The following is a 24,596-nucleotide window of genomic DNA, read 5'->3' on the forward strand; positions in this document are numbered from 1 at the left end:
TGATTCCTTTAGTTCTTCACTTGCAGTGAGGAGAGCTTTCTGTTCTACTCCTTGGTTTGGATAGCAGCTCAAATGTACATTGCTGCAAGGCTCTGGATCAGGTCAGGGTTTCAGGATGTCTGTTTTCCCTAAGGTTACCCCTGTGTTGCTACCATGGTGTCTCAAGTGGGTGTTCTGGGCTGGCTTCAGGCCACTCAGCTCTCACCCTGTGACCAGTGTGACTTTGGTAGCATGGGGAACGTTCCTGGCCTGCAGCCCAAATGTTTGCTCAGTGCCTGGGGAAGCCTTTGTGGCTCATGCCAGGTTCCCTCACTCCACCTCCAAGGGCAGCTGAGCCAGGAGGCAGCTGGGATTTCCATCCCTGGGCTCTGTGCACAAGGCAGAGCTCACAACCAGGCTGCAGAATTACCAAATTCTTCACCTGCTGAGGTTGCCACTTTCCACTGTGCCAGGCCAGAGCACCCCAGAGACGCCAGGGAAATGCTGGAGCTGCTCCTGTACATCTGCATGTCACTCAAGTTACAAAGAATTTAAACTGTAGTTTAAATCAGTTGTCACTCTCCTTCCATTCTCTGCATTCATTTCATACCCACATCCTAGTTTCCACTAGGATTATTTCTTGCAGAGCAAGGCTTTTAAAACAATACTGGGAAAACTCCCACAAGGATTCAGGTAATATACTTCCCAAGCACATGGCAGACAGGTGGAAAACATGAAAGGAAAACAGTCAATAGCTGCTTGCTATCTCACCTCCTCTGAACTGCAAAAATTTCTCAGGGAGCTGTGAATTACTCCCCTATTGTTCTTGCTACATTATTATTTTGAAGTGGCTCATGCCTGTGCTATTTGGTTGGCTGCTTTGTTTGCCTTATCAGTTTGCTGGGTGATGTATAATTAAAAAAGCCCTGTTTTACCACCTCACTCACAGATCCCTTTAGATAATACACCAAACGTGATAGTAAGAAAAACACGGTGCAAACTTCAACCACTGCAGCTTCCTTGTGCATTTATGGAAACTCTCCCTTCTGGGATCCCTATCTCTCCTTCAGAATGGGCCTGTGCTACAAAAGCCACTATTTATTTCCTGGTGACATCTGTGAGCATGACAGGGTGTTGCCATAAGAAAGCACAGCCTCTGGTGGCAGGGGAGGCTGGACAATCCTCCCCAGCTGCTCAGCATCCACCACTCCTGACAAAATCTCCCAGGAGGTCCTTGGAGATACACCTGGAGATGGCAGCTGCAGATTAGAGCTAGATAATACCCTTCTAGGTGCCAGGCAGGTAACTTTGTCACAGAGAACAAACTCAGCACCTCCTTCAGCCCCAGCCAATGCCACCTGCAAGCCCTTCCTCCTCCCACCTCTTCTTCCGAGTTTCAATCTACGTGACACATTTATGCCACCCCTGTTCTCTCTAAGACAGCCTTTCTTTTCCTATCACTGAATCCTCAGCTCCTGTCCAGGCTCTTCTCATGTCTTGATGACAGCGCCTCTCATTTAAGAAGCAATTTCACCCTTTTCTGTTTCCATCTGAATTCCACTGTGTGACTACTTCCCTAGCTCACCACTCAAAACAATCTTTTCCTTCTCTTCACATCTCCTGTCTCCTCATCACATCAAATAAAAGCAAATTTTATTCACTTTCAGGATCTTCCAGAGCCTATCATTCTCTCATAAACTATTTACGCCTTCTCCCACCTTCAATAGGACCATCATGCCATCTTTCATCAAACACCAGCTACATTTTCAAACAGCTTTTGTTCTTTCTTCTCCGCTGTAGCTCAAAGACGTGGACATCCAGCAAGTTATCACACTGACCTTTCAAATCCTTCCCCTCAAACCCCCTTTGCCTTCAAACAGAAGTGAAACTTAGCTGTCTCGGGAGCTCTGGATGTGCAGAACTGCTGCTCCATGAGAAACTGCTCTGTCTCCCTGTCCTTGCTTTACCCCTCTCCCTGGCTCCACTGGTGGCCCCTGTCTTGATAACATTGTGCTATTTAGCACAGGGGTTATTTTTTTTTTTCAGTCTTCTCTTATGAGTTTGAGCTACAACTGGAAAGTGCTGCTTACAGATGAGTCTGCTGTAAACTGCTGACCCTTATGTTCTAGAAGGGGTTAGCTCAGGTCTATACATTACCATTTACAGAAGTTTAGATTTACTTGCAAAATCATGACCTAAAACAGAAACACAGCCCCTGCTTTTGAAGTGTCTATGCAGAAACACTTTTCATAACAAGTAAAAGAAAGCTCAATGTTTATTGAGGAGATTTTGCTGTTGTTGTTTAATACTGTCTCACCATCAAAACCTTGGTAATAGGTCCAGTAATCCTATGTAAAAATCAGGCAAACCACATTTCTGTAATCAATTTAGGGCACAAAGAGGTTCTACAGCACCAGCTATCACAGCTCCAATGCTGAGTGACAATTTGGGAACAAATAACTCACAGATCTGTGGTAACTGGCACACCTGAACCACATCCCACGTCCTGTCTTTGTGAGGAATAAAGGGAAACCATGGCCCTCGCTGCCATGCTCAGCAGGATGGTGGGTTAGGCTTCAATTCCTTTCCACACTGTCAAGTGAAGCAGAGGTTTGGCCACAAGTGTCAGTTTGGGCACTTCAGATTAGCTCTAGGTGGCTGAGATAAAAAGAGCCTGTCAGCTTAGTGGTTGAAGGGACTCTGGTATGTGGCACAAAGAGACACCAAGATTAGCCAAAGCTGAGAGGGGCTGTCTGAAAATGGAAAGAAACCTTTGCTTGAGGGCTCCTAGCTGTTGTCTGGCTGGGGGGCATTAGGCAGGAAGGGAGAGAAGTAGGTCTGCAAGCCTTTTGTTTCTCTTGCCTTCTCCAGATACCAGAGGACAGAGCACCTTGGGAAAAAAAAAAAAGGGATTAAACAGTCTTTGTCCAAGAGCTGCCTTGCAGAAAGAAGGCTGCTACTAAGATTTTCAGGCAATGGTAGTATCACTTAAAAGGCAAATTTAGGGGCAGGGTGAGTAGGTCCCCCCAGCATCACAGTTAACAGGGCAAAGACACCTTTTCCCCCAAGGTGTCACATTGCTCTTGGCCAAACCAGTAGCAACAAATAAGAAAGGCCTATTCTTCACACACAGCTTGCACTGGTTTAACTGCAATCAGTTTTGAAGTCAAGTCAGTTTGCCAGGTATGAAATCCCAGGAGAATGTACTTAACTTAGCGCACAGACATCAATTTAGCTCATCTGAGTTACTGAAGTAGGCTAAATCAATACGAGGCACTTGTAAATGGATTTTAAAGAACATTCATGTGGGGTTTGTTTCAATTTAACAAGTCACATTAAGGAGCAATTTTATTTAAACCCGAGCAAGGTTTCTTTGTTGGCTATCCTTGAACCCTAGATTACACCTCTAATTACCCACCTAAGAAAGTAGAGAGGGAACAACCCTTCCATGTATCTCTGAGAGAAAGTCCCCTGAGCAGAGAAACACAGGCAGCACTGCCACTTCATCCTCAGAAGCAAAACAGTAAGGTTGGACAGGCCACTGACAAAACTTTTTTTTTCTATTTATACCAGAGGGAAAATTAGCAGATTAATATTTACTTCCAGCCACTGCTACCAGCCTGAAGGGGAAATGGACCAGAATGAGGTCAGAAAAGGCCATAGCTCATTCAACCCATCAGTGCCATCAAATTTGCTCAGCAGAGCTTTGATTACTTTTGCAAACTTCAAGGCTGGTTTGTGGCAAGATATTTTTCTAGAAAGGGAGGAATAGAAGGCTTAAAACTAAAGCCATGTTAACATATTAATAAATCTCCCAACTAGAAAAACTATTATCTTTATTTGGGCATCTACAAGTCTTGTTCCTTGAGGACGAGGTGAGGGCTGCAGTGAGGTTTATGGAGCTGGCACAGAGCTAACCGCACAGCCCATGGGATTAAGCTGTTATTCATTCAAAGCTATTAAAATATCCCTCTCAGCTCTTCTGTGACACACAAAGAGGAGGATGCTGCCCTTGCAGCCTCACCCTGTGCACATTTTAGCTCTGTGACTGCTTTTAAGACATCAAACCTCACTCACAGACCAGCACTCCCTAAAGCAGGAGAGCCTCTGAGCCTGGCTGGTGCTGAAGGGTTTCAGGACTGCCACCTTCACTGAGAGCAGCCCTGCAAAGCACACCTGGGTCAGCACTCCAGAGAGCAGCAAATGCCAGCCAGAGGCAGCCCTGCTGCAACGGGGGCTTGGACTTCCAGCTGAAGAGTGCCATGGAGGGGAATTAAAAAAAATTAGGGAGTGTGGTATCACACCTTTAGAGCAAAACACAATTAATTCCTGCTTGATTGTGGTGAGATTGGCAGGACATAGTCATGCTATTGATACTCCAGGCTTTGGATGTCCTGCCAATGCCAATCAATGTCCAACTCTCCCAAAACACAGCTTGTACCTATTGATTCAACAGGAAGGAAAATCTTTTATCAGCCCTTGTGGACTCCTTCCACAGCCTAGGACACATTCAGCTGTGTCCAGCCCAGCTTCCCCAGCAACCACATTTGGGACAGGGTGCTTTGCCTTCATCCTCCCTGTATTTGCTTTACCCTTTTCTGCACTCTGACTTTTTTGTTGCTATTATTAATGGTTGACTCACCTCCATATTACATTTTTTTTTTATTAGTGTTTGCAACACTGTGCTCAGGATAATGGATCTTTAACTGGCTGAGGTTTGTAAAGAATATTAGGAGAAGATGACTATTTAATGGAAAGGAAACTCAGTTACCTCCATCAGAGATGAGAAAGCCATCTCCTGGGCTACACATCCACTCTGCTTCGTGTACATTGCTAGTAAAGAGTAATTTCAGCAGGATTTGGCCTGGGCCCTCCAGCCAGGGAATGAACTCAGTCATGACCTAAAGTTCACCACTAGTTCAGGTGCACTTATTTGACGTTGCTTTGGCTTGACAAGAAGGAAGCAGCATGCTTTTATAAAAGAAAATTAAGTCTAAACCAGATTCAATTATTATTGTTCAATTAACATAATTTGTTTGATTGAAAATACAAGTTAATTGTTAGGTGAAAGCATGAAAAGCTCTTAAATAAGACATACCTTTCATTTTTAAAAGATAGGTGGTGCCTAGCACTTTCAGCACATTCCCCCTTGTTTTTCCAGCTGTTCCTTTCTCACAGAAGATTCTCCTGACAGATATTTTTCAATTTCAAAAAAGCTCCCTAGGAATCTTCCGCTCGCCCTAAGTCTACACACATGGGGCTGGAGGGGAAGAGCAGCAGTTTAAGCAAGAACATCTTGAACCTCCCCACATAAACTCATCCTGCCCTTGGGTACTCATACCCCAGAGTCATTTTGGAAGGTGACTGACCTCCCTTCTGATGGGACAAGCACCCAAAGTTTTCACAGCCTGTAGCATCAATCTGAATGCATGTCCAGCTGACCAGTTAAAAAACACCAACAGAAAAAAAATGCCCCAAAGCAACACTCTCTTCTCTCCACAGCGTGACAGACAGGGATGCCTTTGATGCTGCCCTTCCTTCTGTGCACCCTCCTCCCAAAAATCAAGAGTTTCAAACCCAAAGCACGTGGCTCTGCTATTTCTGACAGGCAGAAGCAGAAGTCAGCTCCCCAAGGAATTCCAGCGTGAGCACAGCATTTGTACAAGGGCTGGATGGATGGATGTGCTTTCACTTCTAAGCCTTAAAGAAACAAGAGTACATCTATGAAAGTTTCACCAAGGAGACAAAAAAAAAAAAAAATAGAAAAGAAGAAAAAAAGACAAGGCAAAGGGGTTTCAGAGAAGACAGCCCCTTGAGCGATTTCCAAACATCAAAGAAAAAGGCCTCCAGCGTGTTCTCCTCATCTGATACCTTTGTTCCCCCACTCCATGCCCGCAGGCATCTTCCTGGTGATGCACAAAAGGCTCCTGCAGCCCCGGACAGCTCCGTGTCCACACACATTACTGCCTCCCTCCTGCTGGCACTGCACACCAGTGCCAGCCCATTTGCCGTGCCTGGGACTGAGCAGGGAGCCTGGAGGCCCGGAGAGCTGCAGCTGCCTGCTCCTTCATCCTCTGGGCAGGTACAGCCCAGGTGAGCTCTGCTCTTCTGCCGCTCCTCCTGGGGCGCCTGCTCGGCTCTTTCCCACTCCCCCACCTCTGATTTTCCTTCCACAAGGTTGCATTTTTGTTTTTCTCTTTCTGTTTGCCTTCGAGGTTACCTTTTCCTGCCCATCTCTGCCTTCCCCGGTGCTTTGCAGAGGGGCAGGGCAGATGCTTCCTGTGTTTTCCCCGTTTCCAGAGCACCCTCCCAGCCAGCTGCCAGGACCTGCTGCCCTTGGATGCAGAGTCGGGTCAGGAAGGGTCGATTGCACTTGCCAGTCAATTGACAATTGTAATTGCAGTTCTCTTTGCTTTCCCCAGTCACAGAAGAAGCTCCTGACAGCAAACCCCTTCCTCCCCACCGGGGACTGCTGTTACCTGCGTGCAAATTTGGAAGCTACCGAGAGTTTTCCTCACCCTGGACACTGCAGGCAGGACCTGTCAGTGCAGCACTGCAGAGGGGCCGAGTCTGTTGCAACTTTTTGTACAGACTAACACCCAACACATGCTCAGGCAGCAGTGGATCATTGTCACATCCCAGTGGGCAAAGCTTGTGTGATCAAACTCTGTTTCAGGTAAGCTCTGATGACCTGCTGCTCAGTGCTAGCCCTGCATTGCTGCACATCTCCAGGCTGCTGCAGACCAACCCAAGCTGCAAATACCCCAAGGAACAAGCAGGCTGTGCTGGAGCCTTGCCTCTACCAGCCTACGTGATGCTCACCCCTGTGCTGAGTGTTTGGGGGCTGCCCTGTCTCCCCTGTCTGCAGGGGCTTTCCTGGAGCTGAATGCAGAAAAGGAAAGTTTCTTGGTTCATTGCCTCTCAAGTCCCTCCATATAGGGTTTCTAGGGAATTCTCTCTGCAGCAAATGACATGAAAATGAACAGCATGAAAATATCCTAGGACACCAACTACTTCCAATATGCAAACCTAGGGGTCTGATCCAACCTTCTTTGAACTCAGGACTTTTTTTTTTTTTTTTTTTAAATGATTAGTGACCTAAACCCAAACTTGTTATTTCTATAGGTTTGGAAAAAACCCAACCTTGTTATTTCTATAGGCAAGAAAAGCTAGAAAAAGGAGCTCATTCTTGGACTTAGATTAAAATGCAGGTCTGTGAGCATATGCCACTTTCCAGACCTGTGTGCCAGGTCACTGCAATGCCTCTGCTGAGCTTTAGGTTGTGGCACTGGACTGACACCTGATGCCTACAGTTTTGTGCCATTTTGAGCCCTAGAAGTCAGCACCTCCACAGGGCTGGAGGCTGGCCCCTCTGCCCCATCAGTGGCTCACAGCTCATGTCCCCACTGTGGATGGTGACAACTGGACTATCGTGCTCAGCAACTTGCCTTTGGCCAGGGAGTGCAGATAGATTACATTCCCCATGTAACACAAGACTTTAATTACTTTACAAAAGCACAGAATTCCTTGTCAGCTGTAGCCTGTCAAAAGGAAATGAGAAAATCAATATATTCAGAAGACCGTAGAGAGAAAGGGGGGTAAAGCATAAAAAATAAAAAACCCAAACAACAAACACTGAAATTGATGCTTCTTTTGTTTATCTGAAGAAGATACAGTACTGGAGCAGGAAGGCTTTAAGTGTCTAGAACACCTAGTGAAGACTTAGCCTAGGCTGGGGAGAGCAGCCCAGCTGTTCCTTTCTCTCCCAAGCCAGTGGGAGGCTGGGATATCCATTTGTTCAGAGTGCTGTCACTATGAACTGCAAGATCCTTCCCGACTGTAACACTTACTGCACTTTACTTAAATTATAGTGCAGCTCAGCACAGCTCTGTCTGCCCAAGTTGGGTATTTTGCAATGTCTCCCATTCCTGACCTGTGTGACTGAAATGGAGGGATTACTCTGTTCAGATGTTTAACTCCCTGCAAAGCATGCAGACAGAGAAATCCCCGTGATGCTGAAGCTCTCCAGTCACAGAAGCCAGGCAAAGCTACTCCATTACCACAAGGCTTCAGTATTACTGGATTTATCTCGATTGCCCACATTTCCAGAAAGCTAAAGGGTGTTTCACACCTCCAGAACTGGGAGAATTTCTTGCTTCATAATTGAAAAATGCACTGATAGAACTACTGCAGAGAGGTGAAAGAGAAAAATTGCCAAGGAAAAATAGAACGAGTGGTGTTATTATTTTACATGGCATTATCAGGTAACAATGGCAACATACCTGGATGCCTTTTTTAATGACAGTTAAACTAACATTTGACAGTGTTAAAGTTGAATCCCACATCGTACCAGATCCTCTCTGAATAGCATTTTCAATGACGCCCTCAAAATTGGTCTAATTAAAGCAGGCAAGCGTTATTTGCTCTGTTGTAGAAGTGGTGTGATTCACAAAATAAAGCAGCAGATGTGGAGATTACTGCAGGGCTAGGAAGGATTTCCTCCATCTACCCTAGACCCAAGTCTTTACCTGCAGACCCTTCTTTACCCACCAGCCACATAATTAAAACCCTGAAAGGCCAGGGAAACGTGCTTCTGTCTGCAGAGTCCATAGCTCAGCAGGAATGATCTGCTGGGTTACTCAGAGCAAGCACAGGGCCCAAGTGGTGTGGCCAACACCATTCCCAAAGCCAGCAAGGCTGGATGCTGGCTCAAGGATCCCTGCCCAGAGCTCCCAGGGCAGACATGCCTCGAGTCAGCTGTCATTAATCCTGGCAGAGCACCCTCTGCACATCCACTTAAGAGGTCTTAAGTGGATGTTAGGCACTAGTTAACTTATAAATTAAAGTATGAATTAAATTATCCACTGAAGGAAGTAAACGGCAATTTAAATTTCAGTTTGTTACAAAGTCAAAGCAAGTAAGCCAATTTACACCAGATAAGGATTGGGCCTCATTTCTCTTCCCCTTGATTTTAAGCCCCGTTTTGTTGCAGGAGAGGCTGTGTGACATGAAGTTATCCTGCTGCATGACAGTACTGGCTCACATCAGTAATTCTGTGCATTACTTTCAGCAAGCTGGTTTAGACCATTTACAACAGATGTGATTCCTTGATCACGTGAAAGCACTGGGGAGAAGGGGAACAGCACACATGGGGGATCCTTTGAATTTCCAGTTAAAAACATTTACCAGTATATCATTAGAAAGATGAGATTTTTGCTTAAATCCTTGCCATAGCCATTCCAAACCAGGTTACACATTTCTAACACAACAGATTTGAAAACAGTGAAGTGCTCTGAAATAAAGAAAACTGAGTATAATTTGTTGATCAATGAGTTGAAAAGAACCACAGACATTAGTTATACTACTTAGCATGAAAAAAGCATATCCAAAACCCTTCAGAGACGCTGTGCAAAATTCTAGCCTTGCTGAAATTTAAAAACCAATGTCCCACCTTTGTTACTGGACAAAAAAAAAACTCATGAATATAAATCTCACAAGGCTCAAAATCAGTATTTATTTCTGGCTGTATAAAACACAGTTTTTTGCCTTGCTAAGCCCTGAGAGCAATTTTCTGCCAGCTGGAGGCAGTTGCTCCTCAGCCTGCAGGTTCCTTATCTGGGATTCCTCAGGGCCACATCTGCAGCCTGGAAGCATTCCCAGGCATTGATGCCAAGTGGCAGGGAGCAGCCTGAACCATGCTCCCACTGCCACCAGGGATGGGACCTGGGCTCTCCCAGCTGTCAAATCACACCTGTGTTGTCTGAGGAGAGCAGCAGCTGGAATGGGATGGGTTTTTTCCCCCCTTTGGAAAGAGTCCAACAGGGGGAGAAAAGACAGACATGCTCTAGCAAGCACACTTGCATTTATGAGCCTGGAGGCAGCCACAAACCTCCTTCTCGCTCTCCACAGGGACAGGATGAGCCAGGGGGACTCAGGGTTGGTTCTTTGCATGCCCCTGAAGTCTGTGGTACTGGTGCTTTATGAAAGCTGACCTAGAACAGAGGCTGGATGGAGCTAAAGAATAAAGTAGGGATTTATTAAAAGGCCTCAATGGATCCACCTTGGGCAGTGCAAGAGCCCAGCCAGGGCTACACCCAAGCTGAACCAAAATGGTCACAAAATGGACAACTGGTCACAGGGTCTCTCACTTTTATAAGTTCTGCTCCATTTGCATATTGGAGTTAATTGTCCGATTACAGCTTTAGCCTATGAAGTCCCATCCTTCTTGTTTTTCTCTTTTCAGTCCACACTCTTCGTACTCTTGGGCCTGAGATTTGGATCATTTGTCCTTGGTCCCCAGCTAGAGAAGGAATTGTTTTATCTCCCTATTCTGTGCAGAGAGCTCATCATCCCCTCATAGGAAGCTCAGAAGTGCACAATAAAGCAGCACAGAATCTGAAAAATATAAAAGCTAACACCTGAGGCATCAGTAGCACACAGAGAATCCTCCACAGCCACACTTCCCTCGGGAAAGGTGGTGTTCCTCCCTCTTCTCCTCCCCACTGGCCAGCCACAAAGCTGTGCTGGGATCCAGATGCCTGGGTGGGCAGGATCCAGGAGAGGAGCACGCCTGGGCAGCCCCAGAGCCGCTGCAGCTTCTTCTACAGACAACTCCTGCAAAGGGACCACAGGGATGTTTAAACCAATTCCTCACGCCTCCAGGTATCCTAGCAACCCCTCTCCGAGGTTACAGATGCTGTGCCTCACCCACCTGTTGCACAGCCAGCCTGAGGCAAGTTACACATGGCTTTCTTCCCAGCTCATCCCCATAAAGGAATGCAGGAATGTGCCACACAGGCACCTCTGGACACCAGGACTGGCTCCTGCATGTCCTCTGAGGAAAGGGCTTTGTGATCAAGGCAAGAAAAAGGGGGTGGCCTTCATCCCTGCCACAAAAATGTGCCATCCCTGCCACAAAAACCTGCCATCACTCGGGTTCCTGCACAGTCCTCCAAGAACGACTTCCAAAAGAATTTTAAGTTCAAAGGCACACTGAACAAAACTTAACTCCTCCCATGCCCTTCCCTCCAACCTGACTGAGCTGCATTATAATTCCAGTAAATGAGCTTGTTAAGGAAAAAACAAACAAAAAAAAACTTCTTGAAAAGCAGCCTTTTTAAGGAGTGATGCTACTCCAAGGTACCATTTAGCATTTTTAGTTTCCTGTGGTGGGGGAAAAATACTATAAGCATAAAATATTAAAATTTTGCTCTGCAGAAAAATAAATACAAAATTTAATCAAAAATTAAAAGCTAGAAAATCAATTACAAACATCTGTTGAAGGGGAAATTTACAATTTTGCAAAATTTACTTTCTACACCAGTGAAAATGGTCCTTTCTTTATGATTCTCCTGCTCATCAAATTAGATTCCCTGTGTGTGGCTACCACTGATAAATCCTTTAGCCTGCAATATCTATTCCTCACTTGAACCTCAGTTACCTTAATTTATTATCCATCTGCATTCCCAAAAAAACAAACAATGAAAACTCCTAGATATTTTGCTGTGGGCTTGTTTCTTGTTTGTGTTACTGCACTTCTCACTGCTAAGTTGACTTCATTCTAATATATACAAAGAATTCAAGGGATGCACGGAACCTGCTGTCCCCAAGGCAAAAGGGAAGATGAGGTTGTCACTGCTCAAAGACACAATTTGCTGTAGATCTCTCTTATTCATCTTCACAGAGGAAAATATGGGATAATTCTGTCCTGGCTTGTGATATGTGGTTTGGGGCTGTGTATTCTGTTTCCCATCTGTTAGAGGTAGGGCAGTTTTCTTTATCTCTCCCATAACCAATCCTCCCTCCAGGAGATCTCTTCTGTTCATGGCCACTGAGTGTCCCTGCATGGCCGAGAAAATTCCATCATCCATTGGGAGATGCTCTGCCCAGGGGAGGAGCCAAACATTCCTACCTGGATATAATCTGACTTTTGGGACACCCCAGCAGCCTTTGCCCACTGCATTCCCAGAGGAGCAGCTTTCTTCCCCACTGCATTCCCAGAGGAGCAGCTTTCATCCCCACTGCATTCCCAGAGGGAGCCCAGGCCCATCCCCACCAGCCCTGGAGCTCCAGAGGAAAACTTCCCCCTTGTCCAGGATCCTGCTCCAACAGAAGCACAGCTGGCACTGCAGGAGGGCTGAGCCACCATGGGATGGGACTGCTGCCACCTCCCTGACCCACAGGGTGTCAGGACATATTCTGACTCTGGCAGTGTTGTTTTGTATTACTGCTTATTATTATTATTATTATTATTATTTTCTTCCCTAACAAAGAACTGTTATTCCTATTCCCATATCTTTGCCCAAGAGCCCCTTAATTTCAAAATTATAATAAATCATAGGGAGGGGGTTTACATTTTCCAGTTCAGGGGAGGCTCCTGCCTTCCTTAGCAGACGCCTGTCATTACAAACCAAGACACTTCCTAAATGGTTCTGGCACTTGTGAGTTATCCCTCTTCCCCCTCCCAGGCAGAAATGAGATGCAGCCATCAGGTTCCCTCTCTGTTTGGAGGGCTCCAAATGTGAGCACCAATGATTTCCTTTCCCTGGGTAAGCTGAGGTTGACTGCCTGGTGACCTTCAGTGGCTCCTGGGCAATGGCTGGAAGAATCTGGCACAGCACCTCCCTCAGCACCACCAACTCTGCTCATCTCAGCTGAAGAACACAGCCAGGATGTCAAACCCTCCTTTTCACTGAGAGGCTCCTTGGCAGCTGAATCTGCACACTGAGACGAGTCCAGCTGAGATGGCAGCAGCCACTTCATTAGTTCAGTGTCAGTTCAGTTTTGACACATTTGTGGAACTATACTGTTGACTAAGTTTTTGTAAAAAGTGAGAACAGAATTTTTATAGCTAAGATTTTTTGCAAGTGTCACATGCATTTTAGGACATAGTCCTGGGCTGAGCTATACAAACAAAACTCCCTTGTGGTTTGACAGACATCATGAGTGAGAATTAGATAATGTTTTCTGTGTGAGATAAAACTAACTGCCTTCACAGCTGTCATTTTTTTTATAGAGCAAGGGAGGAAATTCAAGCATTTAAAGTAACATTTAAATATGAAAACTTGATAGACATATCTGGCAATAAAAACACAGCTGTTAACAACACACAGAAAATGCTGCAGTGGTACAGCACAGGAGCCTGAAACTCTGTGTCTGAGGAGAAGCTGCAGGTGAGAGCAGCTTCTTCATTTATTTAACACAGGGACTAGGGCTTGTGTTTGTATACTGCACAGCACTAGGCAGAAATACCCTCAGGAGCCTATCAATCCAGCACTGCACAAATAAAACCAGAATTTCCCAGACTCTCAAGAACAAGGCATAAGCCCTGGAATGACAATTCGTCACGTGCAAGACAAGAGACATGTAATATTTTACTCAAGTGGAAGGGATGCACGATTCAAAGCCAGATTCTCTTCAAATCTGCAGTGAACTTGAAGAATGTGAGCCCATGGGGGCTGCTTCTTCTTCACTTTAGCAGCTCACCCATGGTTTCTGGGGTAAAACTAAAGAATTGGTTCAGATACTGCTGATCCATCACAGCCTTGCTACATCACCGACTCCCACATCCACTAGTTCTATTTATGCAGCTACTAGTGCTAAGGATGTGTCAGGAAAATTCATGAAGGATGAACATGCACAACAAGAGGTGGGTTGGGGGGTTAAAATAGCCTGGTGGATCTTCACCAGTGCACAAAACAGCCAGAGAACATCTGCTGGAGAGACTCATGAGGCCATGGCATGGTGTCTAGAAAACATTAAGAGTATTTTCAAGCACACACTGGCTCACGTTCAGCACCCAGAAGCTATTTGAAATGCTCCCTGGAGACAAGCTGGTGTTATTAGGGCACTTTTCTTCCAGAAGACAACAATTCATTTCAAGTCAAATAATCCCATCAGAGGCCTTTGTAAACACCTAAATCAGAAGAAGTGGCTGTGATGATCTCATGTTGGGAGAGATTCACAGGCTGAGCTAAGGCCAGTTTTCTTAAGACCTTTCAAAAGAAAATGAAACCACTTGCTGGGCAGTTTTGGTGCTGTGTCTGTCACGTCACAACAGCTCCCAGAGGGCGTATCTGGAGTCTGAGGAGATGCCAAATAGCACAGGGAAGCTGTTTCAAGACCAAAACTGGAGCAGAAGCATACAGGATAAGTTTTCTTTACCCTACTGAGCAGCAAAGATGACTAAACGAGCCCTAGGAGTAAAACACTCTCCTGGCAGAAACACCTCAAACCCAAGAGGAAAGACTTCCATCCTTTTCTGGCCTTGGCCTCACCTCACCTCTCTATCTCAGTTTTACCCAGCCTAGTGTCTTTACAAGGCATTTTGAGACTCAAAGACCAGAAAACAGCATTATCTTTTTCTTTGTATACCACCCAATGCTGTGGCTCTATATGATGTGAAGGCATAGACAGTCACAATGAACTCCCTCTATCAGAAAGGTGGGAACATATATGGGAACTGAAGAGGAAGAAATTGGATTATGACAGTGACAGAGTGAAGAGTAGTAGATTGCAGGGATTTAGAGACATTTGGGAAGCACTCTGATATTGGCATGATGGTCTCAGTAAAGAAAATTGTCAAAAATATGACCAGAGGAAAGAGCCTAATCAGAGTCATCCAAAATTAGTTTATTTGGTAAATTATTTCAGGCCTTCTTTTCCCTCCTGTTTTTAAAAGCCTTGCTGTACAGCCAAGTGAGGCTGAACAGGAACTGTAAGCACTCGTGCTACTCTAAATACTGACAGACAAAAGAAGCAGAGAGGGAAGGGTGCCTAAATATAGCTTAGAAGGCTCCCACCTCTCCATACTAAGGTTCAATCTCCACAGCCAGCTCAGTGATTTTAAGTCAGCTTTCAGCAACTAGCAGATACAAAGCCACATCAAAATTACCAAAGTTTAGTGTAGAAATTATCACAGTTGATGAGGAACAAGGTATAAATAAAATACTTCTAGTGAAGTCCCTAAAAGCCACTGCCTGCTCTTTATTAAGTTACAGCCTGTTGATATTCAGCAAGTTTTAATCTCCCAAAGCACTGACTTTGGATCCTCAGATGGAGTAAATGAATGGTTGATCTATCCCACAGCATGATGCAGACCTGAATTTACAGGTAAACATGAAGCTGTGGACTTTGCTTACATTTTTGACTGAAAGAAAAAAAAAAAAAAGCACTTTTCTCACTATATGTAATGCACTATTTTTGCTTAGAAAAGGGAGTTCTAAAATTGAATAAAGCAAAGATACAGAGGCAGAGGGGATGATAAAGCTAAGATAATCTGGCAGAAAATAGCCAGCACCTGAAGGAAAAAGTGTGCAGTAATCAATGATCACCAACATGCTCATGATATCAACACACAAAAAAGTTCACATACTCTTCCAATAACTGCTTTTGTTTCAAATATGCTCTTGCCACGAGTCTCATGGATCATTATGAAGAGAAGTAGTTTTGTGAACCAAAAAAAGAATGAACACACAACTGCCAGGCTCCTGTGGCACCTCAGTCTCCTGCAGAATGCAAGTGACCGATGGCACTGGGGAAATACTCAACAGGCTCATTTTTTGTCTTGCAACTAATCCACCACATTTCCAAGTTTGGTTTACCTGTCAGGTTCCTCAAGCCAAGTTCCCTGAGCCCGAAGTTGCCATCCTTCCTGTAGTTGAGGAATATGGCCAGGGCGTAGCGCTCCTCGTAGAGCTTGGTGCCACGGACGATGCGCAGGTTCTCCAGGGGCAGGTACTCAAACTGGTTCAAAGCCACCAGCACATAGCCCGTCACTTCTCGGATAGACTGAAAGGCACAAATGAAACAAACACATCAGACATGGCCCATCTTTAATTGTCCTCAATTTCCCAGACAGTGGGTGCTTTAGGACAAGACACTGCTACCCAAGACAAAAAAAACCCAGATCGTGTGAAAAACAAATTCTGTTTCAACTTAATGATTTCAAGCACATTTCTGTTTTAATTTTAGTGAGTTTACTGGACATAGTTGTTTAAAAGGTAGAAAATAAAGAGGTAGCCATTTTTATCAGTTTATTGAAACACAAACAGAAATTCACTGTAAGGTACTAAGGATTCACAAAAGGATGACTTTGCATGACTCAAAGCAGAGAGCAGGTCAAAGGCCTCTGCAGTACATGAACAGAATCCACTGGGGCAATGCCACAGTTCAGATGAGATTGTCTGTCTGCAAGTAACTCTGTGTTGTACAGTGTATTTCAGGGTGGGACTGAAGGGACATAACATGGGAAAACACCTCTGAAAGAGCTCACCATCAAACAGGAATGGATGGAAGACAGGGGGGCCAGTTTGGAAGAGAAAACAAAGATAACACACATCTGTACTAACACCCATTTTGTGTATTTTCAAATGGAACTGATCACTGAACGTTTGCAAAGATTCATCTCCAAGTTTCATCCACGCACGTACATCCCAGTCTTGGATCAAAACTGCAATCCAAACTTTTGCAAAATGATTGCTGCACCTTTGAGTTGGCTGAAATCTTTGCTGGCTCTAGAGGAACTGCTCAATAACCCTCCTGCTCATATTCAGGAATTGATTGCCTGGGCTGGAAAGGGAAAAAACACCCCAAAACCCAATAACTACAAAAACTTTTTCAAAGTCCGAAAGATTAACTGCACTAAGAATTTGATAGAAAAAAAAAACAAACAAAAAACCCCACAAAAACAAAAAAAAAACAGAACACACAAAACCATAGAAATATGCTCCCTCAGAAAATAAAGTTCATTCTAAGGAATTGAAAGAAATGGCCTAGAAATACACAAATGCCTTTGAAAAATGTCATTTCAACGCTGACAACGACCCCACCATCTTCAGCAGGACTTGGCACAGGCTGAAGGATGCTCCTGGCAGCAGAATCTCAATATTGGAGAGGGTCTCTTGAGTCTGTTTTCCAAAGCTCACCTCAGCCCGTGCCTGTGACCACTGCACAGAGCTGTGTGTTTGTGTGCATGTGCATATTTTAATGGATGGAAATTGATACCACTACTTGTGTGCTTAAGTGGCTGCACACACTTTTCCCTTCCCTTTGGCAAAGTCAATACCTTAAACAAAACACTGAAAGAAAAATTCTGCTCAGAGTAACGTGCCCAGACTACAACCAACATGAGGGGGACTCCAGTCGATACTGTAATAAAAACAACCCGACAAGCAACAGCAGGCAGAGAATTCAACTTGTCATGTACAGATCATTAATAAAGAAAGGCAGCAATGGATTTGCAGCACCAAGGACAGGATCTTGCTTTGCTGCTTCAGCACTCTGCCATGATTTCACATTTAAGTGTGCACAAGCCTTTTAATTAGGCTTATAAAAGCCTGTGAGGTTATTAATACATGTGGCAGTGTACATAAGGAATGGATGCTGGGCCACAGAATCGAGGTACTGGCTGTCCTTCTGAAGTCAAGCGTTTGTACTCAGATGAAGCTGCTGAAAAAGCCATTTCCAGACTGGCTTGGCACCTAAACAAAGCCCAGTGTCCTGACAGGACTCTGATGAGAGCCCAGTGAGTGGAGGCAGGTTGAGAAGTAGGGTTCAGCAGCTAAGTATTAAGTGTAGAGCTGCATTATACCCTGGGACACTGATTCCATTATAATCAGAAGCTTTACAGCACTTTCATGATAGCTCTTTGCCTTCAGATATTTAAGCTTAGCCAGTTTGGTCAGGAATTTGCTTTTCATCATATGCAAAAATTTTTGTTAAGCAGCCTTTTTTAGCATCTCCTCAGAATTCAAGAAATACTTAAATTACACTCGCGGCTTCAGTTTCTCCATTGATATTCTAGGGATACTATGATTGCTCTAATTAATTTAAATGGATGTTTAACTTGGAATTGAGTGGAAAAAAATTAAAAGCAGTTCCAAAATTGCATCTGAACAGGTCCTCCCTGCCAATTGTTGTCACTTATAACCACATTTTCTATTTTTAGGGTATGTCTTGCTGCCAAACAGCAATTCCACCTGAAAGGGCTGCAATTCAGAACAGGATTGAAATGTCACACACACACAGAGCAGCAAGTCTTCATTCCAAACTTGGGGGAGAAAAAAAAAGCCAAAAAAAAAGTCCAAAACAAAACACTAGCCCACCAGAGAAAACGACAATGTCCTGTTGCTGATAATTGTGAATTGCCTCAGAAGCCCTGCACTTTGTCTGGCTTAACCAACTGAAATGGCAAATTATGGCAAGTATTTTGACAAACCACAAGGTTCTTTGCAGTCCCATGGCTGCCACCATATTGCAACACACATTCATTTGCTGGAGACACTGCCATGTTCGTGCTTGCAATACAAAATTATGAAAATAAACCCCAAAGGGTTTCTAATTTCCTAGGAAACAACCACTTGATGAACCAAATCTAGTAGTTTGATATCTTAAGACAGGGCTTCATTTGGGTTTAAATTCAAATAGGAATGAAAAAATGCAGGACAATAAGCTGCTTTGCAGGATGGTTTCTGGTTTGCAGGGTCTTTTCTGACCAGTCCATCTTGAAGGAGATACACTGGGAAGGCAGAAGGCATCTCAGGCTTCAGCCACTCACAGCCAACACTGTCACTTGGACAGGCACTGCAAGTTTTAACGTGGCTGTCACTGAAAATGGACACCTGCCCACTTGGAGCTCACTCCCAGCCCTGCTGCAGTCGCTGCAAAGGTGGCTGCTGGCTTCTGACTTACCAATCCTCATGCCAGAAGGGACCAGCATTTAGGTCTCTTCCCCTGCGCCTCGTGCCACAGTCAGGCATGATTTAACCTTCTCATCCCTTGAACTTGAGGTTGGACATTTTCTTGGGCAGGTATCCTGGACTCAGCTATCCTAATGCTCTGTTTGAGCTGCTTTGCTCCAGCTTCCATCTGTGTTCCCAGCAAGGTGGAGTGGCTCACAACAATGAGTGCCATCTCCCAGTCTGATTCTCCTGCTAGGGCATGCAGGCACTTCCAAAAACACATTTCCCACGAACCTGTCCCTCAGGAAGAACAAAAAGGGAACTGAGACTATCAGGCATCAGCCCCTGGGTAAGAACAAGCTTCCAGCACAAACAAAAGGAAGGTCAGGGGAAAAGTATTAATCGACACAACACAGTTGAGACGGCCACAATACACAAAATATCACAATTTCAGAAAGCTTCAACCCATACGCAGTAATACCTTACCTCTTCAGAAGGCTGCAAGGGTCTGCCCTTCTTGTCCTTCAGCCCAACCTTTTCTACCCCTCCTGTTGCTGCAGTGCCCCTGTGTGCCCTCTGTGCCCTTTGGTGGTTGCTCAGTGCCCCTGGGCACTCCATGGCTCATTGCTGTCAGTGCTGCTCACCTGCTTCTCACAGCTGTGCCCACTGGGGATGAGGCTGGGCTGCAGCCCCATCCCAATCCCCACACGCCGTGTGCCACAGCCCGGCCCCATCCTAATCCCCAAAAACTGTGTACATACACTTGACATATCTAATGCCTCACAAGCTGCTTAAAAAACACACCAAACCACAGGATTCTGATATATTTACCAAGAAAAAAACCCTTTATCCCATTTCTCAGACAGGAGATGAGCACTTGTACTCCACAGTTTGCTGTCCCTGTGTCCAGCAGTGTCCTGCACCCCAGGAACAGCCATGTCAGTTTATAAACCAGTCTCCTAACTGACTCTATGAGCCCAAACATAGCCAATTTTCTGGTTTTTAAACCTACAAATAGCTACCCTGAGATAAGAACAGAGTCAGTGAAGGTGGTGCCCTCCCCAGAGGTCTGCCCCAAGATGGGCAGTCCTGCAGAGGGTAAGGAAGAAACTCAAAATGACACTAAAAGCAAAAGGATTCTATTTGGAGGTTCTTTTTCAGGTGATGAACTGTAAAAATGAGCTCTAGACAGCCCATTCCCTTAATTACAACTAATACTAGCTGAGCACAGATGAAGCACTTGAAGCTCCCAACAGCAAAACCAGAATTATCCTGTCAGCTGGGAGTAAATGAGAGTAAAATTGTGCCCTGCCATCTTAAATCGTCCTTTGGTTCGAATCAAGCGAATCTGAGTGAAGCAGAGCAAAATAACAGCGAAAGCTTCATCATTCCACCCAGAACAACAGATCAATGAACGATTAGGGAAGCTGATGTTTCTTATAAACACTACTAAGGCTTCTTAACATCCATCAGGAAGGCTGGGCTGTGGCAGAGGCACCGAAGAGAACTCTATTGTGGGGTTTATTTCAGCTGCACACACATTTATCCAGGCTCTGAACCTGATCTGGTAACATCCCTGCTGCCTCGGCTGATCAGACACTGGTCCCCAGCACAGGGCCAGAGAAACAAAAACCTGTCACAGGGCTCAGCTCACACCTGTGGCACCACTGACAATTAATTCTCTTTTCGGGTGTTTTTTCCTTTTTCCGTAAAAGCTAAGAACTTTTTGATCCACTTCCATCTCACTTGAAAGCACCAGTAAACACTAGAGCAGGAGGGCAGGATCACCTGAAGAATAAGTGTGTTTAATTCACAAACATTAAAAAAAGGAAGAACTTTTCACATCTCAAGTGGACTTGATCAGAGTATCTCCCATTTTCCTTTTTTTATCACTTACAAAGTATGCATTTGTATCTGCTGAGAACTGCCCAACATCCAACTGGCCAAATTTTGAGGAAACAAATTTTATTACATCAAAAAACCCCACAATACAGCAAAGTCAACACAGTATGCATTTTTTTATCACTTAAAAAGTGTGTATTTGTATCTGCTGAGAACTTCCCAACATCCGACTGGCCAAATTTTGAGGAAACAAATTTTATTACACCAAAAAAACCCACAATACAGCAAAGTCAACACCTGCCTAACTTTAAATAAGTTCAAAAATTCAGTCAGGCACGTTTATGAGCATGCTGGTAACCATCAATTAATTTTTTCCCCATACCTTTTTACCCGTGCAGTGCAAGACACCTGTCACAGTCACAATTAAAATAATTAATGTTTACTGAATAACCATAAAGTAGTCTCTAAGCAGCTACGTCAGTTACAATTCTAACTCTGGGAGAAACAATAGCAACCAAAATGTGGAAATAGCAATTTATGGAGCTCAATTAGCTGTTCCATGCATTGCTCACTGAGAGTTCTGAATTTCTAATGACACGAGAAGCTGAGATTTTCAAAGCAGTTCAGGTATTGAAGGGATCCAGCCTTTGCCAGCTTCTCTCAAATGAGAAGTACGTGGCACACACTGACATTTCTCCTGCTTGAGACTATGTCAGAGCTAACATGGCATGCATGTAAGGAATTTTGTCCCACTACAAGCTCATGTCTTGCCTCCTTCCACACTGTGCATCCTTTAATTACATCAACACTTGTGTGAGGAATTGTGATGTTAAGCCCTCCAGTGGTTTTCCAGGTATTTCATACAAGCTTCAGTAAAATTCCCTTAAGTTTGAGCACGCTGATCAATACCAGAACACAGCTTGTAGAAAAACTTTTCTAGTGCCTGGTCAGGAGCAAGCAGTGTGTCCTAACTAGAGCTGCCTTGGCAGCTGCAGAAAGATTACTGTCCACAGCACTAAAGATGCAGTTTTTATTCAAGTTGGTTAATAAAGAAAGAGGATCTTGTGGTAGTCTTTCACTTTGCATTAACAGCAAAGGAAAAGCTTGGATTTAATGTTAAGAGCTGTACTTGCATGCTGCAGGATTGAAGTGTGGGTTCAGTTATTTATTTTTCAGTTGTTATTATTCAGTTGGTAGGAACTTTAACTCATACTCTTTCCCTCACAGACATCTGGTCTTCTTTGGTAATATGCTTACAAAACATCCTGAGCAGCAGAGATCAGTGAACTGAACACAGCACTCAATTCCCTCTGAAGCAGCAGTTAGTCAGATGCATCTTTTCTTAAGGCCACTGGAAATTTGTACAGATTTTGCTACATAATTTACAGAACCCACCTTGGGAGTTGTTGAACTAAAGCTCTGTTTTCTGAATGGCTGGTCTTTATATTGCATTATTCCAAAAGTGGGACTTTTCATACATTGAAATAAAGGAGGATTAGCTGTGCAGTTATTTATTTACTGAGCTTGATGTAGGAAACACATTGTTGTTGATCTGAGTTAAGTTTGGCTGTGTCTGAGCTCATATACATTACAGTAGGGTCTAGGGAGGTCTTGGAAGAAAAACAAATACCAGTCTAGAAACCTTTAAACTGCAAGACAGTGTCCAAATCTGGCATTTGGAAATAAATGGGAGGAGTAAAATCATGGGGAGCCTTTGAAATACGTATATTGACTCATTTTTAAAGTACTGATGAGAAAACAATTTGGGACTTGAAAAACAAAATAACAACAAAATAATAAAATAATGTGGCAATGGGAACATTAAGTAGAAATAGGCAAATAACAGGACCAAAAACCTGAATCCTTTTGCTTTCAAATTTTGAAATACAGTTTCTAATGATGTACACAAGTATTCTGCCTGCCTAATACTTCTTCAAATGAAGCTCAGGTGTCAGCTTGCCCCATGTGTCTCTGCCCACTTTTCAGATGAAAACATCCTCTGAACAGAGAAAATGAGCAGGGTTACATGAGAGTCTTCCCAATGTTTCCAGTCTAAAACACAATTCCTGTTTGTATATCTGCTTAGAAGTGTCTGCTGAGAAGTTTGAGGTGCCCAGGCTGGCTGAGAGGACACAATCAGCTGACCCTGAGCTGTTTATGTTGAGCAACATTATGACCTAGACAAAGCCTGCACTCTGTAACAAGCCCATCTTCACAGCTAACATCCGTCTGTCCTGAGGAACGCTGTGGAACACGCATGTTTAGCCAGCCAGTAAGACTTTGACATTACACTCTATTCCCTGATTGGCTTCAATGTATTTGCAGCATGGTTTTCAGGAGTTTATTGTATCATCTCCCAAGGGAAAGCTTAGTCCTAAATGAGATTGAAAAGACTACAATGAGAGCATTATGCTGTTACAAAATGCTTTAGCACTCAGGCCGTTCAGTAGATGCTGCATTTTGCAGCCACTCAAAGCACAGCAGCTTATAGCTGCCCAGTTAGAGAATTTCCAACAGCACAGATTGATGCCTTTTGCCTCCTCTGCTTTCGGGAGCTTCAAATCGAGTAAATCGCGGTTCCTTTCCAGGCGACGTAAAATTGCACAAACTGCTACTTCATAAACTAAATAATATCAACACTCTGGAAGGATTTTAGGAAAGTAATAACCGTGTGCAAAGACATCCTTTTTTATCAATTTCCCTCTGAGAACCACAGCCCGTGAGAAGCTGAGTGCATTCAAGGGTCTCATGACACTTTCAGTGCAAAAGCCAATATGAGGGCTGTGCTGTCAAAACTCCATGGTCACATTTACACTGGCTGCACTGCCACAGGCATCCTGAGATGGCAGTGGGCTCAACCATGGTGGTGCATTTATTTTGGCAGAACAAGGCATCCCATACCAAAGAAGAAAAGAGCATTACATTCTGCACTGTGGCCTCATGTTTTTGCTCATAGCTAAGCTGAACTTGGTCCTCTGGCTCACGAGGCTGGTTGGAGCACCACAGGGAGCCCATCTAACCATTCCCAAGGGGAGAAAATGGAAGAAAGGGAGGAGGAGGAGGATGAATTCACAGTCTCTCACAGCTCAGAAGCACTCCCAGCTTCTCCAGCTTACAGCCCGAGACAGCCCGTGGCTGAAGAGGAACAAAACTCACAGAAACCCCACAAAGAGCAGAGGTGAAGAAGGAGCCTTCCCCACCATGGGTTTGAGGGGTCAAGTGTCTGATCAGAAGTCAGATGGGAAAGTACTCATGACAAAAGCAGTGCAAGCTCTAAGGGTGTCCAGAAGTGCACGCCATGGGAAGCAAGGTGCCTGTGAAGACCCCAGGAATGTTTTGTGGTTATTTAATGGAACAAGGGACCTTTATTTGTTCATTTGATATATGGTGAGTGACAGGCTTTGTACATCAGATATTGTGATTGCTTTTTTCCTACTACACAGCCAGGCCAGTTGGTATGAATTACAGGAAAATCTAGACAAGTAAATTAAATGCATTTATTAACATTTTTTTTTCAGTCTCTACCGTGGAAGCAATGGGAGCTCTTGGCTGTCGTAATTCCTACTCTTTGGAATAATGCAGAACAAATTAAACATCCCAGAGATCTGGTACAGAGGTGGAGCTGAACAACAGGACTTTTCTATTTTTTCTACTTAAACTGCAGGTGAAGGTGCCCCACCACTCCTGCAAGCAAAAGGCTGTTTCTATTTCTGGACACAGGAACTTACTACACACAGTGAAAATGTGTTAACCTTGCCAAATTTCAGCTCAACATTCTCAGTCTGCGTTTTTTCAAGAAGCAAATTGCTGGCTGCTCAATCCTGAAAAAGCAGTTTGCTTATTTTTGGAGAGCTTTGCTTCCCTTTTCCAAGAAAATAAGTTTCCTAAAAACCCACTTTCAATTTGTTTCATACGTGCAACATCCACTTTTTAACGAGTCTTTCAAAAGCATTTCCATGTAGGAACCAATTTTATTGGTGCTCTAGGACATTTTTGCACACTGAAATTAGTGAATATTGGAGTTCTTAACTGTTTGTCTGGTTCCACTGAAGAACAGAATCTTCATCCCGATACTGGATTTTAGCAACTCTTATT

General features: G+C 44.2%; 1 protein-coding gene across 4 annotated transcripts in view; it reads right to left on the reverse strand.

Annotated features, from left to right (window-relative positions):
- Positions 1–24,596, reverse strand: part of ERBB4 (erb-b2 receptor tyrosine kinase 4) — a 587,866-nt gene that overhangs the window by 265,754 nt on the left and 297,516 nt on the right. For all 4 annotated transcript variants that reach the window (XM_041717639.2, XM_030278010.4, XM_041717640.2 and 1 more), the window contains exon 3: positions 15,582–15,768. In XM_041717639.2, coding sequence (XP_041573573.2) covers positions 15,582–15,768 — 187 coding nt within the window. The remainder of the gene's footprint in view (positions 1–15,581; positions 15,769–24,596) is intronic.

The sequence above is a fragment of the Taeniopygia guttata genome, chromosome 7 (assembly GCF_048771995.1).
Source record: "Taeniopygia guttata chromosome 7, bTaeGut7.mat, whole genome shotgun sequence".
Taxonomy (NCBI): domain Eukaryota; kingdom Metazoa; phylum Chordata; class Aves; order Passeriformes; family Estrildidae; genus Taeniopygia; species Taeniopygia guttata.